The following is a 13,019-nucleotide window of genomic DNA, read 5'->3' as shown; positions in this document are numbered from 1 at the left end:
ACACTGCCCTCCACAGCTAAGATGCTGAACAACAGCTCAACCTGGAGCTGGGCTGCTATAGGTCGCTGGAATCAGCATAAGCGGCAGCCCCTGCTGCAGTGGGTTGCCATGGGCTACCATGTGTAGCCAGCAGCCAGGGTGTGCTGCCAGCAGCCGCTGTGAGGGGCTGTCCAGAAGCCTGCGACTGATCTGCCTCGCCAGTGAAGAGTGCAATGATGGTGCCAACTTGGGCCAGTGAAGCACCGTCCTCCACAACTAGACTACAGAACAAAAGGATAGCAACTTGTCTGTTCCCATCCCCCAATTAAAAAAACAAAACAAAAACAACAAAATAGCGCAATACTTGTTTGCTTACTACATCCATAGAACATGTACTGTGGATACCATATTCTGTGGATATGGAACATGTTCTTGGATGTAGCAATGCTCCTTGCCGCAGGGATCGCCAGCCTCTCTCCCCTTCGTCAGTATCCGACCTCCCTTCTACCAGCTCTCAATGACCTCCACCAACCCCAGGAATCATAGCTTTGAACGACTCCTGGGAAGAGAGAGCTAGAAGAGGTCGGCTCCCTTGGGTCACACCTGCACGAAGAGATCTCCAAACCTCTATGGTCCTTACTTCCGCTGGGGAAAACAAGCCGCCCCTTCCGGCGCTCCTCTGCGCCCCCCCACCCCCGCCCGCCTGGCGCCAGCGGTGACGGAAGCACGCCGGTGGTGATCTCACTATCATGGCGGCGGCGGGAGATTAGGGCCGCGGATCGAAGCAGCCACCGCCGCTGGGGGACCCTGTCGGAAACAGCTGCCGCTGCCGCCTCTTTCTCTTCTTCTGGGGCAGGGGCCAGGGACAGGTGAGGGGAGTGGGCTTCCGGGAAGGCAGAGCTTGTTCTCAGCTCCTCATGCGTTTTTTCACTGGGTAGGAAGGTGTCCAGAGACTGCCGAACCACCGGCCCGGCCCCTCAGTGGTTCCGACGACGCGTGAGTTGAGTGTCAGTGGCTGACGGTGAGTGAATGAGTGTGCATGTGTACTGACGCTTCTCCGCCCGAGGGTTCTAGAAGCTTAAAGGGCCCATTTCATCGTAGCTGGACCTGTCCAGCGAGGTCCCGTCGCGAACGCTTGTGGAGCGGGGCTTCCTGAGCGGGCAGCGGGAGGCGAAGGACCTCCGCCCCGGCTCTGCACCGCAGTTCTTCCCCACGGATACCCTCACACCGAAAACCCGGCTCCATTTTTAGAACCAGGCCGGGAAAAGTGGACTTCTTTTTGGTCGAGGAAAGGTTTTCTTGCGATTCGTTTGGAAAGATTATAGATTAGCTCTGCCCATCCTAGTCGTTTCTTCTTACAGTGTTAGAAATTTTTTTGCTTGCTTCACTGCTGTTCTGACACCCATTATTATTTTTTTTTTCAGAAAAACCCTCCATACCCTTGGATGCAATACAGCTCACACTATGTCGTTTCTTACTTTGATTTTTGTCCTCTCACCATTCCAAGGAGACCCCAAATTTCTTTCCTTCATAACCGACTTTGAAGAAAAACTAGACTTTTTGAGTTGAGGCTTTAACGGGGGTCAGAAATCCGAAGGATCTGTCCAGTGGTTCACAGGCTTCTGACTGCCAGCTTTGTTTAGCTCTTAATCACTCCCCGTATAAGTGTGTGTTTATCCAAAATAGCTATCTCACTGTCTCTATTTAGAAGTAAACTGACAGCTCCTCCCCTCCCCCGCTTATGACATAAAGCAACCAACAAAAAATCTTTGCGAAATTGTTAGTAAGATTTCCTCTGGGGATTTGGTGTAAACCAGAATGTTGATCTCTGCTCTGACTTGTTGTGTGACCTTGGATGAGTTGCCACACCCTTCTAATACATTTTCTTCTCCAAGAAAATTAAGCAAATGTTTGTGTAAGCAGTGAACTATTTATACCTCATACACACAGTTGGATAAATATACACTGCACATTTGCACCTGGAAATTGAAAATATTCACACCATTATGAAATATTCATCATTTGATAATAGGCCATTAAGGATTTTGAAAATCCTTTTACTCCCAGTAAATACCATCTCAGTATTTATTTATTTATTTTGTTAATGACTCATTTTCTTGTGGAGGACGCTATCTACCCCAGTAGTTGAATTCAGTGGAGGATATGCAAGGTTGAGTCCATCCAGTTTTGTAAAGAAAAGATGTGATCACTAGCACATCGGTTAATATTTACTAAATATCTTAAACATGAAGCTTTTAGGACAAGTGATTTGCAACTATAATAATCATTGTTTAAAGATATATTTCTTATGAAATATTTTTGTTGTACAAAACAAGTTTTTTTCTTTTTTTAGCTGAGCCATCCTGCCACCTGTTGGCAGCTCGGCTGCAGCTCAGCTCAGGCCAGGACTCAAACTGCTGTTGCTCAGAGCTCACACTCTTGAGTGAGCTCTTAACCAACTGAGCCACTCAGACGGCTCTCAAAACAAGTTTTAAACAATTGATTAGTACTGCCATCCTGCTTTTTATTATTGTTTTTCAAACATGATTTTGGTTCACATCTTATTCCAAATACATGGTCACCAAGAATTCTTAATTAATATACATTACAGAGTGGAAGGGAGGGGACTCTTTTTTAACAGCTTTTTTGAGCTATAATTCACACATACTCATACAACTCACTAATTGCACAATGTGATGGTTTTTAGTATATTCACTGAGTGCACAACCATCACCACAATTTTCATCACCCCAAAAAGAAACCTGGTACCCATTAGGAGTCATTCTTTATTTCCATTCTCCCCCACCTTCCCTATCTGGGCAACCACCGTTTTACTTTCTGTCTGTAGATTTGCCGATTTTGGACATTTCATATAAATGGAATTATGTAATATGTGGACTTTGTGACTGGCTGCTTTTACTTAGCATAATGTTTTCAGGGTCCAGCCATGTTATAGCATGTGTCAGAACCTCATTCCTTTTTATGGCCTAATATTCCATTGTATGAATATACCACATTTTTTTATTCATCAGTTGATGGGCAGATAGTTCCACTATTTGACTGTTTTATATATAATGCTGCTATTATCATTTCTGTGCAGGTTTTTGTGTAGACATGTGTTTCTATTTCTCTCTGGCATATACCTAGGAATGTAACAGAGTAACTGAATTTTATGCCTCCCTTTTACACAAGCTGTCTATACATATGGGAAGCCTAACTTACAGTGAAAGTCAGACTGTGTTTGTATGTCTGTGGGGAGAGAGTGAGAGTAAGGCATTCCTCCATAAGTACATTATTAACTGGGAGTGCCAACTGCTGAGTAAAAACATTTCTGGGCAGCTCTTAACACAAGATTGAACTAGAATGTTTCAATTAGACATGTTTCAGTTGGTAAGGGATAGCCTACATTAGAATACTTAGGGTTTGCTGAGTTTTAAAAATGACACCTTGCCCAGTTGCATTTCTCAGGTGGATGGGGGGAATTTCTGCAATTTTACAATTTTTATTAGGATTATTTAATTTTACCTATTTTCTTTTGGAGAAAGTCTTAGAATTCTGTAGGATCTAATAAAGAATGGATTAAGAAAATAGAGTTATTGGATTCATGTTAATTTCTGGAACTTTTAAAAAAATTCCCTACTCAAACCACCAATGAGTCTTGGGACTAGAGATCTGGTAACTACAAAACTTTGTTAATGTTTAAAATTACAACTTTTGATTTCTGACTGAGTTATCTGTGGATTTTTATTTATCTTTTTATAAACTGGGATTATAGATCTGTTCAACTCCATATTACTGGAGTATTTAACAATCTTATTATAATTTTATTTTAGTGGAAAGACGTGACCTAAAAACAAAGAACTTCCTGAAATGATTTAATTAAAACATGTTAAATTGTAATGTATTTTTGTTAAGGTTCTATGGGGTTAAGGAATACAATATAGGTATGATATTCTAAATTAGTATGTCTGAGGTGGGTGCTATAAATTTCTATTTTTAACAAGTATCCAAGGTGATTATGATCAGACTAATTTGGGAAACAATTACAAAAAACATGTTGTAGCAGATTTGCTTTTGATAAGAATTTAAAGTAGGATTTAATAGTTACTGCGTACCTCCTGGTTAGAGTTCATAAAAATGTGCTGAATTCCTATAATACTATCCATGCTAGCTAGCATCCTGGGATTTGCCCTGGTACTCATCATAGAAATCTGGTTAAAAAAAAGCAAACCATGTATTGTAAGATTGTGGATATTACATTTGTTACTGAAGGATCATGGATGTTATATTTGTGACTGGTTTTGGAGATGCTACCAAATAAGTGTATAAACACAGGATTAAGTTACCTTTAAGCTTCCTCAGGCTGTCCATCTGTCTGGTTGACAACTACTTGTAACCTAATAGAGGAACAAACTAAAGGAGTAAGGCAGAGAAAGAAACGTCTGGGTAATACAAATATGTTTTATAGCTTGTTAGAACTGTGTAGAAGATAGGAGTTTTAATATTTAAGATCATTATATTTACTTCTTGATAGAAAAACACTTATATCTCATTTGAATTCTAAAAGGTTCTACCAGATAAAATGTAAAGACTACGCCCTTTTCATCATTTAAAAAGAAGCTGGAGATGTCTTAGGAAATGTACTCTGTGTTGCTGAGGTAGTAGTGAGGTGAACCTGAGCATTGTCCCCTGCTTCCAGGAAAGCTCAGGGTGGTGGTCTCAGACCACGTTTACCTTTCATCCACTTTGTCAGTTTCCTGTTTTTTTTTTCCTTGCCCCATTCTCAAAATTGACAAATTTGCTTCTTTCAGGATTTTGGGTGTCTGATTTGGAAAACCAACTTGTTTTTCTACCATTTCTTCCTGCTATTATTAGTGTTAGTGTTTTCACCTCTGCATTCCTCTCACCCAGCACATTGCCTGCACGCAGTAAGATTTCTGTGTAAGATTATGTGTCGAATAAATGCAATTAAGGTCTAAGAGCTCAGAAGTGAAGAGGATGTATGGAACCAATGGTTGCATTGTTAACTAGCAGTATGATTTGGGGCAAATAAATTGTCTATTCTTGTTTCTCTGTCAATAAAATTGAGACTATAATGTTTTCCTTCTAGCATAGAGGATTACTGTGACAGCACATGGAAAAGTGCTTCAGAAATAGAGGTCTCATGCAGATGTAATTTATCTATGATACTAGAAATTCAAGAGCCTATTGTGGAGTCCGCTGACTAGTCACTACAGAATATTGCAAAGGAAGTAGATGCCCTCTCTTTCCAGAATACTCTTAGAGTACATGATCCCAGAGTAGTGCCTTGGAGTTTACATTTGGCATATTCTCAGTGCCTCTTTTCTGTAATTTAATACAGATGTATTAGGTATATAATGGTGTTCCTGAGGCCTGTCGGCCCCACCACCTAAACACAGAGCTATGCAACTGGAAGTTCGAGTTAACTTAGAACTTGGATGGATGTTTTATAGGTCTGGAATGTGTATAAGTAGAATGCCAATTACACATATAAAGCCTAAAAACCATATACTAAATAAAATGATTGGAGCTTGTATTATCTCCTCCATTAGTGTGAATTGTTGAGAAAGATGGATATAATATAATCACTCACCAAATATGTGGATGTATGGATATTAACATACATAATAGAGCTGAGAACTTTATTGCAAATAGGATGGCGAATGTGGAAGATGGAAAATGATGAAATCTGTGGTTAAGATTGCATTTATGGTTAGGCAATTGGGATTTGTAAGAAAATTTGAAGAGCACTAGGCTAAAAATCGAATGTGGAAACTCAATGACCTATACTTTGACTAAGGCATCTGGGTCAGACAGTGACTAAAAGTGTCTTTAGTGGTACGGATTTTTGATAAATACAAGAAATTTGAAAATAAATTCTAGAACATCAACTTTTTATTTAAAGCATTATTCAATATATGAGTATTTCTTGATTCGTATTACCAAAAAATTCTTGTTACCAAAATATTTTAAAGCTAAAAATTTGTTACTGATTTGCTCTGTTCTCCCCTCTTTTGGAACTTGATAATTTATCCCTTGCTGTATATTTATTTATGTCCCATTAGCTCCTTCTCCACTGAGTGTAAACCTGTTTAAGTCTCTTAACTGTACACAAAGCAAAACAAATGAACTCTGAATCTCTCCCTCTCCCTCCCTCCCGCCCTCCTCCATTGATTTCTTTCCTTTAAACGATGCTCTTTTTTTAAAGAATAGACTTAAAACTCACTCTTTCTACTTCACTTCCCATTCACTCTTCAACTCCCTACCTTCTGTTGCCCCTGCAAGTCAAACGGAACTTCCCTATCAGGGATCATTACCCTGACATTTTCATTCTTTTTGATGTGCTGTTGTTACATTTGCATGTTTGTTCACTACTTTTTTTAAAAAAGATTTTATTGGGGAATTGGGGAAGGGGACCAGCCAAGATGTTGTTCTTCAGTCTTCATTGTGGAGGGCGCCAGTTGCCATCTGGCTTCCTGTTCGCAGCTTGTGGCCTCTAAGCTCTAGGTGCTGTGTTCAATCTTAGTTGCGGGTGGGCGTAGCCACCATACCATGGGGGAGTCGAACCAGCAGCCTTATTGTTAAGAGCGCTTGCTCTATCCACTGAGCCATCTGGGCGGCAGCTCAGCTCAAGGTGGTGAGTTCAGTCTTAGTTGCGGGTGGGCGTAGCCCACCATCGAACAGGCAATCTTGCTGTTACACCAGCTGAGCCATCCTGCTACCTGTTGGCAGCTCAGAGACAGCTCAGCTTGGGCACAGTGTCACTGGTCCACATGGAAATTGAACGGGGAGCCCTGTTGCTCAGAGCTGGCGTTCTTAAGACAACTCTTAAGCAACTGAGCCACTTGGCCAGCCCTGAGCTATATTTTCTATACTTTGTAATCTGAAAACAACCGGTAATGTTTCCTTTTTTGAGTGTGAAACTATTGAATATGTGTTTTCAACTCTATTACCCCATCTCCCTATTCCCCGAAAGTTTGAGTCTCCCTTCCCATTTTGAAATTACTGCTTTCCATTCACCCTGTGTAGGTAATTTTATTTACTTGGATCTGTGCAGAGTACAATTTTGTATCCCAGACCTCTTTCTGAGTTTAAGACCTGTCTGATCAACTATTTGTTGTACATCTCCACCTGGATAACCCATCGGTATTCTAAAATTCAGTATGCCCCAAAGTGAACTTGTTATCCTTCTCCTCCAAACCAAATCTTCCTGTTATCTGACTGAGAAATAGGAATAATACCAACTTCCATAAAACTATTCTCGTTGATTACTTAACAGATCTTTGATCTCTTACTGTTTTTCATGTCCCTCACCTTTGCTTTCCTGGTGTCCTGCTGTATAGTTCATGCCTTCATACACCTCTACTTTGGATTTTTGTAATATTTCCCTAATTTGAGTCCTTGCCTTCTATCTCCATTCTATTTTCCACACCACCATGATTTTTCTAAACTGTATAATCTGTTAATATGCTTCTTTTGCTTAAAACCCTTCAGTGATTCCAAATGGTGTTATACAGTAGTTTTTAGCCTGTTTTGCATCATGATCTAATTTGTGAACCTAGTGAAAGAAATGGAATGTTTTTCTCACTAGGAAAAAAATGCTTGTGTAGACAGAACTTGCATACAGTTTTAAGGGGTTCGTTCATGGACATGGTTAAAATAATTCCTGGCTTACAGGATAAAAACCAAGCCCCTTATCATCCCATAGCATACAAGGAACACCAAATGCTGACTTCCGCTTACTCCTGCTGAGCCCCATCCCCTTCATAGCTTATGAGTTAGCCATGTCAAATTCCTTAATTTTTGTGTTGTTCCATTCTTTTTCAAAATGCTTCTGTGCCTTTCCCCGATCTTCTTTACATCTAAAATTTATCCCTGCCCCATTGCTCAGCTGGCTCAATTAGTGAATAGCCGTTCACGTTCCAAGATTGGCTCAGGTTTTACTTTATAAAGCCTTTGTTGATTTTCACGTTCCAAGATTGGCTCAGGTTTTACTTTATAAAGCCTTTGTTGATTTCCACTTCCTTTTTCCCTTTCCTAGAGAGACTTGCCTATTTCGTCTTTTGGCTGGCCCTCTCCTACTCTGTGGATACTGACTTGATCATATTGGGTTGTCAGGAAAGTCATGACATATTTTTTCTATGTTTTTCGTTGCAAAAATGCGTCATGACTTTTCTGACAACCCAATAGTACTTTATTGTTCTTATTTGTTTAGTTATTTTCGTTTTCCTCTACTTAGTTGAACAATCCTGAGGGCAGGTGATTTCTCTTAGTTGTGTTTGTGCCTAATACCTACAGAGTACCTTGTATCTTAAGACGTGTGTTTAGTGAACACAAAAAAATTATCAGAAGACATTGTCTTCTCTTTTTTATTTTTAGGTTTTATTGAGGAATCGGGGAAGGGGAACAGACAAGTTGCTGTCCTTTAGTTCTTCAGTCTAGCTGTGGAGGACATCGCTTCACTGGCCCATGTTGGTATTATTATTGCGCTCTTCCCGGCTGAGGCAGTCACTCGCCGGCCATTGGACGGCCGCTCACGGCAGGTCACGCTGGCTGTCGGCTGCTGACAGCAGCTCATGCTGGCTGCTGGCCATTCACAGTAGCTCACGGGAGCCCTCTGCAGCCTGGCCATTCACAGTAGCTCACGGCAGCCCAGCTCCAGGTTGAGCTGTTGTTCACCATCTTAGCTGTAGAGGGCGCAGCATCACTGGCCCTCATGTGGGATCCGAACCGGGGCCCTGCTGCTCAGAGCTGGCGTCTCAAGCCAACTCTTAACCAGCACGCCACTCAGCTGGCCCAGTCTTCTCTTTTAATAAATGTAATTACTATGTTTGTGGTCTTTACAGAAGTAGAAGATTTTTCTAAATTATAAATTGAGTCTAGTAATCTTCTAGGAAGTAGTGTGTTATAATTGTTAGGGAACTGCCTTAGAAATTTTAAGAAAAGTAGGTTCCAGTTAGATCTTGGTTCCAAGCAACACAAAGTGTTTCTAGGTTAAGCAGAAAGGAACTTACAGCAAGGTTATTTGGGTATCTCACAGAATAGATGGGCAAGCTGGAAAATTAGCCTCTGCAAAATAGGCAGGAACCAGGGGAGACTGCTGCAGACTCAGCCAGGCTCAGGCCACAGGAATATACTAGTTAGGACACTGCTGCTGGATCTGTACCGCTGCCTCTGCTGAACTCAGACCACCGCCACCTTTCTCATGAATTAACTGTAAATGTCTTTCCAGGCTCCAAATCCAAGGTATAAGCCCTGATGTGGCTGAACCTAGATCACATATCTGTACCCTAGGTGCCCTGGCCCAGAACAGAAAAGAAAATGTCTAGCCCATTTTAGCTTTCGTAGTGGGAGATTTGTTTTCTACTAAGATTGACACTGTGGGATGCTCCACAGATAGGAAATTGGGGTCAGAGGGCAGGCAGGCAGGCAAAAGAGTAAAAAGGCGAATGTCTGTTACAGCCCTGCTGCTAATTAATACTTGGCTTATAGACCTCAGAAAACTTATTTTGCCTCTATGGGTTTCCCTTTTCTTATTTGTAAATTTGAAATACCGTCATTCACAATTAAATGGTAACAGTGTAAAAGTATGATAAAATATTTTGAGCTGTTTGAGAGTAAAGCATCCTGTAAGAACACTGTGGATGTGGCTTTTATTCCTGTGATGTAAGCTATAACACTTTTTCCCTTCCTTTGGAGTATGTATTAATAATTTTGAAGTACATTTCTGAAGTTTATGGGAACTTTTAAAGTTGAGTAGGGTAGTCCAGGCCTATTGTTTGATTTATTGGATATTTTGATATAATATGGTAGCATTGCCTCCCGGAAGATAGAAACAATAGGATCTTTTATATGTTAAACCAAGATTTCTTTTGAGAACCTAAATAAAAACTGATATTAATAACAACAATAAATACATTAAAGAAAAACAGTATTTAACCATTCAAAGCAGATTTTCATGTTATCTTTCTTTTTATTTCTTTATAAGCCACTCTTTTGTGTATTTCAAGCTCTGCATGTATTTTTTTCATTGTTTATTGTTTTAGGACATTTCTCTTAGTTTGCTTATTACAGATCTTAAATTTTGCCAACATTGCCTGTCTCTCCTTCCTGTTATTACTTATCTGAACCTCTTTTTCTTTTACTGGGTATGTCTTGAGCAGTCCATATTATTTTTTGGTTTTATTTATTTATTTATTTTTTTAGCTGAGCCATCCTGCCACCTGTTGGCAGCTCAGCGGCAGCTCAACTTGGACCAGGCATTGAACTGCTGTTGCTCAGAGCTCAAATTCTTGAGCGAGCTCTTAACCAACTGAACCAATCGGCCGGCCCCCCATATTGTTTTAAGTAAAAAACAAAGTTATTTGGAAACCTCTTAATAAGACATTTTGGTTGGAAACAACTATTAAGGGACATAGTAGGTGTCCAAGGAAAGATTTTCAGTTATAAAATAAGTCATAATATACAGCATGGTGACTATAGTTAATAATACTGTATTGCATATTTGCAGGTTGCTAAGAGAGTAGATCTTAAAACAAGGTACATGGTAGGTAAAACAGCTACTAAGTCTAGGTGAAGAAGTGAGAGTTATAGTTGTGTTGATTAGGGAACAAGTTAGGTTGCCGAATGAAGAGAATCAGAATAAAGGCTCTCAACTAACAGTCCAGAGACTAGTGGTCCAGGCTGGCAAGGTGGCTCTGCTCCACATGGTCATTCAGGGACCCAGGTTCCTTCTGTGTTGTTGCTTCACCATCCCCTAGTTTGTATGTCAAAGCTAGGTGTCTATCATATTCACATTTCAAACCATAGAAAGGAGGGAAGAGAAAGTCTTAGAGACCCACAAATTATAGATATAACTTTTGCTCATGTCACTGTGGCTAAAACTAATCATATGATGCATTAAGTTGCAAAGGAGACTGGGAAATACTATCTGCAGCTGTGTGGACATGGACCTAGCTGAAGTTGAGGAGGCTTTATTAGTAAAAGAAATAAGAGAACATATAACTGGGGCGGGGATGAGGTTGGGGCTTAGCTAGTGTTTTTGCCACATAAGTGAAAATGTAGAAACTAGGGGGAGAGAGGGAAATTTGCTTTTGATCTGGAATCTGAATAAATAAATTCCCACTTATGAGTAAATACAAATTACATTTTTAAGATTACTGAGAAGAAAAGTCTGAGAAATATTTATTTTTGTATTTGAATAACTGAAGTCAATGGGAAAATTTACTGGCATGTAATAAACTTCAAACTGAAAAGATACTTTTATGTTTTTAGGTTTTACACATCTCTTAGTAGACCTTTTTGGAGCTCTGCCACCCAACTCAATGGCGTCCTCTACTACTGTGCCTGTAGGATTTCACTATGAAACAAAGTATGTTGTTCTCAGCTACTTGGGACTCCTCTCTCAGGAGAAGCTGCAAGAGCAACATCTTTCCTCACCCCAAGGTATTATCTTTGGCTTATGGTGGTTATAGTAAGTAGTAATAATTCATATATAAAAGTATTTGTATCTAATTCACGTTTATGGTTTATATGATCAAGTAATACTAATCAGCTTTCGAGGAATAACCCCTCCTCCCATCCCCTGATCCATTATCAGAAGCAACTGCTTTGAATGCTTTTTAAGAGCTTGATATTTTAAATGATCACCCTTGGTACAGTTTAAAATGTATTAAGTCCATGTAAATAAACAGAAATTTATCTGTCTTTAGAGATTTTATACTTAAGATATATATTAGAATCACATTATTTTAAAATTTACAATACAATTAAGTTTCTTGAATTGCCTTTTTTTCAAGGATATTCAAATATCCTTGAATTCTTATATCGGATAGACAGCTTTTTAGCACATTTCTTTGTATTGGGAAGTTGTATATATCCTTCTTTAAATAGCTTGTCAAACAAAGCTTAAAACAGTTACTAGAGTCTGAATCAGTCTTCATTAAGATATAATATCATCATCTTAAATATTCTCATTCACAGATTTCTAATGCACCCTTGGAGGTAGTTCTTATTTACACTCTGTCATTTTGGTTTCAGAAAGGGTAGCGTTGAGAATTCAGAAATGATGGAATCCAGTGGCCAATATGATAGGAAGGATGAAGGAAGGTGTTCTAACAATGCTAATTCAATGCTTACAAATAACTAGTGGGTGTGTTCTATTTTTAAATATTGAATCATATTTTAAGTCCCTGAAAGTAGGTTGCTATCTTCAACAAAATGATATCAAAATGACTTTTAAAACTCATAAAAGAAAATGTGATACCAAATATATAATATATTATTTCATCAAACCCACACAGCAACTATTTGACTTTCTATTGTCTTCTAATCTTTATCAGTATGCACATGGTTTTTACATAGTTGTAATCAATTATTTGTGATTGTTTTCACTCAGTTTTATCTTAAACATGTTTACATGTTTCTGTATTTTATCTCCTTTATTGTACATCTAAATGTTTCCCTTTTTTTTTTTTTTTTACATCAGTAGCACTGCTATAAAATTTTTGGTTTACCATAAAAGCCATTTTACCTAGGTCACTAACATTGGTAGTAGGGCTTTAATTGTAAAAGTCAATTAAAGAGGGAATCATAAATAAAGACGTTATTTATAAGAAATTTTAATTTAAAATGTTAATAAATGTACATTTATTCAATTTTGATGTAGGGCCAAGGCGTTTTTAGAAATATGGGTCTGCTGTTTAGAATTCCATGTCATCTTTCTAGCATGAACCATATCTATTACCTATAGTTTCCGATTTATGTTTATTTAAGGTAGAGTAAAAACATAAAGACACTTATAAAATAATCTGATTAAAGAGTCATTCTAGATTTTTATGTTTTTCAACTGTAAAAACAACTGTAAAAGTTGTTTCTGTCACACCCAACCTGAAATTGTGGTTGTTTTTTAAAAGATTTTGTTGGGGAATTGGGGGAGGGGAACAGACAAGTTGCTGTCCTTTTGTTCTTCAGTCTAGTTGTGGAGGACGTTGCTTCACTGGCCCATGTTGGTATTATCA

General features: G+C 39.1%; 1 protein-coding gene across 7 annotated transcripts in view; it reads left to right on the top strand.

Moving 5' to 3' along the window:
* The first annotated feature begins 714 nt into the window (after positions 1-714).
* BCL2L13 (BCL2 like 13) overlaps positions 715-13,019 on the top strand; it is a 90,524-nt gene continuing 78,219 nt past the window's right edge. For 5 of the 7 annotated variants that reach the window (XM_019629978.1, XM_019629976.1, XM_019629981.1 and 2 more), the window contains exons 1-2: positions 715-848; positions 11,275-11,445. In XM_019629978.1, the coding sequence (XP_019485523.1) occupies positions 11,325-11,445 (121 nt within the window). In that variant the 5' untranslated portion in view covers positions 715-848; positions 11,275-11,324. Of the gene's footprint in view, positions 849-917; positions 1,001-11,274; positions 11,446-13,019 lie in introns of those variants that run through there. The other 2 variants (XM_019629977.1, XM_019629980.1) reach the window with 2 other exon arrangements.

This window comes from Hipposideros armiger, unplaced genomic scaffold, assembly GCF_001890085.2.
Source record: "Hipposideros armiger isolate ML-2016 unplaced genomic scaffold, ASM189008v1 scaffold_878, whole genome shotgun sequence".
NCBI lineage: Eukaryota > Metazoa > Chordata > Mammalia > Chiroptera > Hipposideridae > Hipposideros > Hipposideros armiger.
The sequence above is the reverse complement of the archived record's forward strand: the minus strand, read 5'-3'. Positions and strand labels throughout refer to the sequence as shown.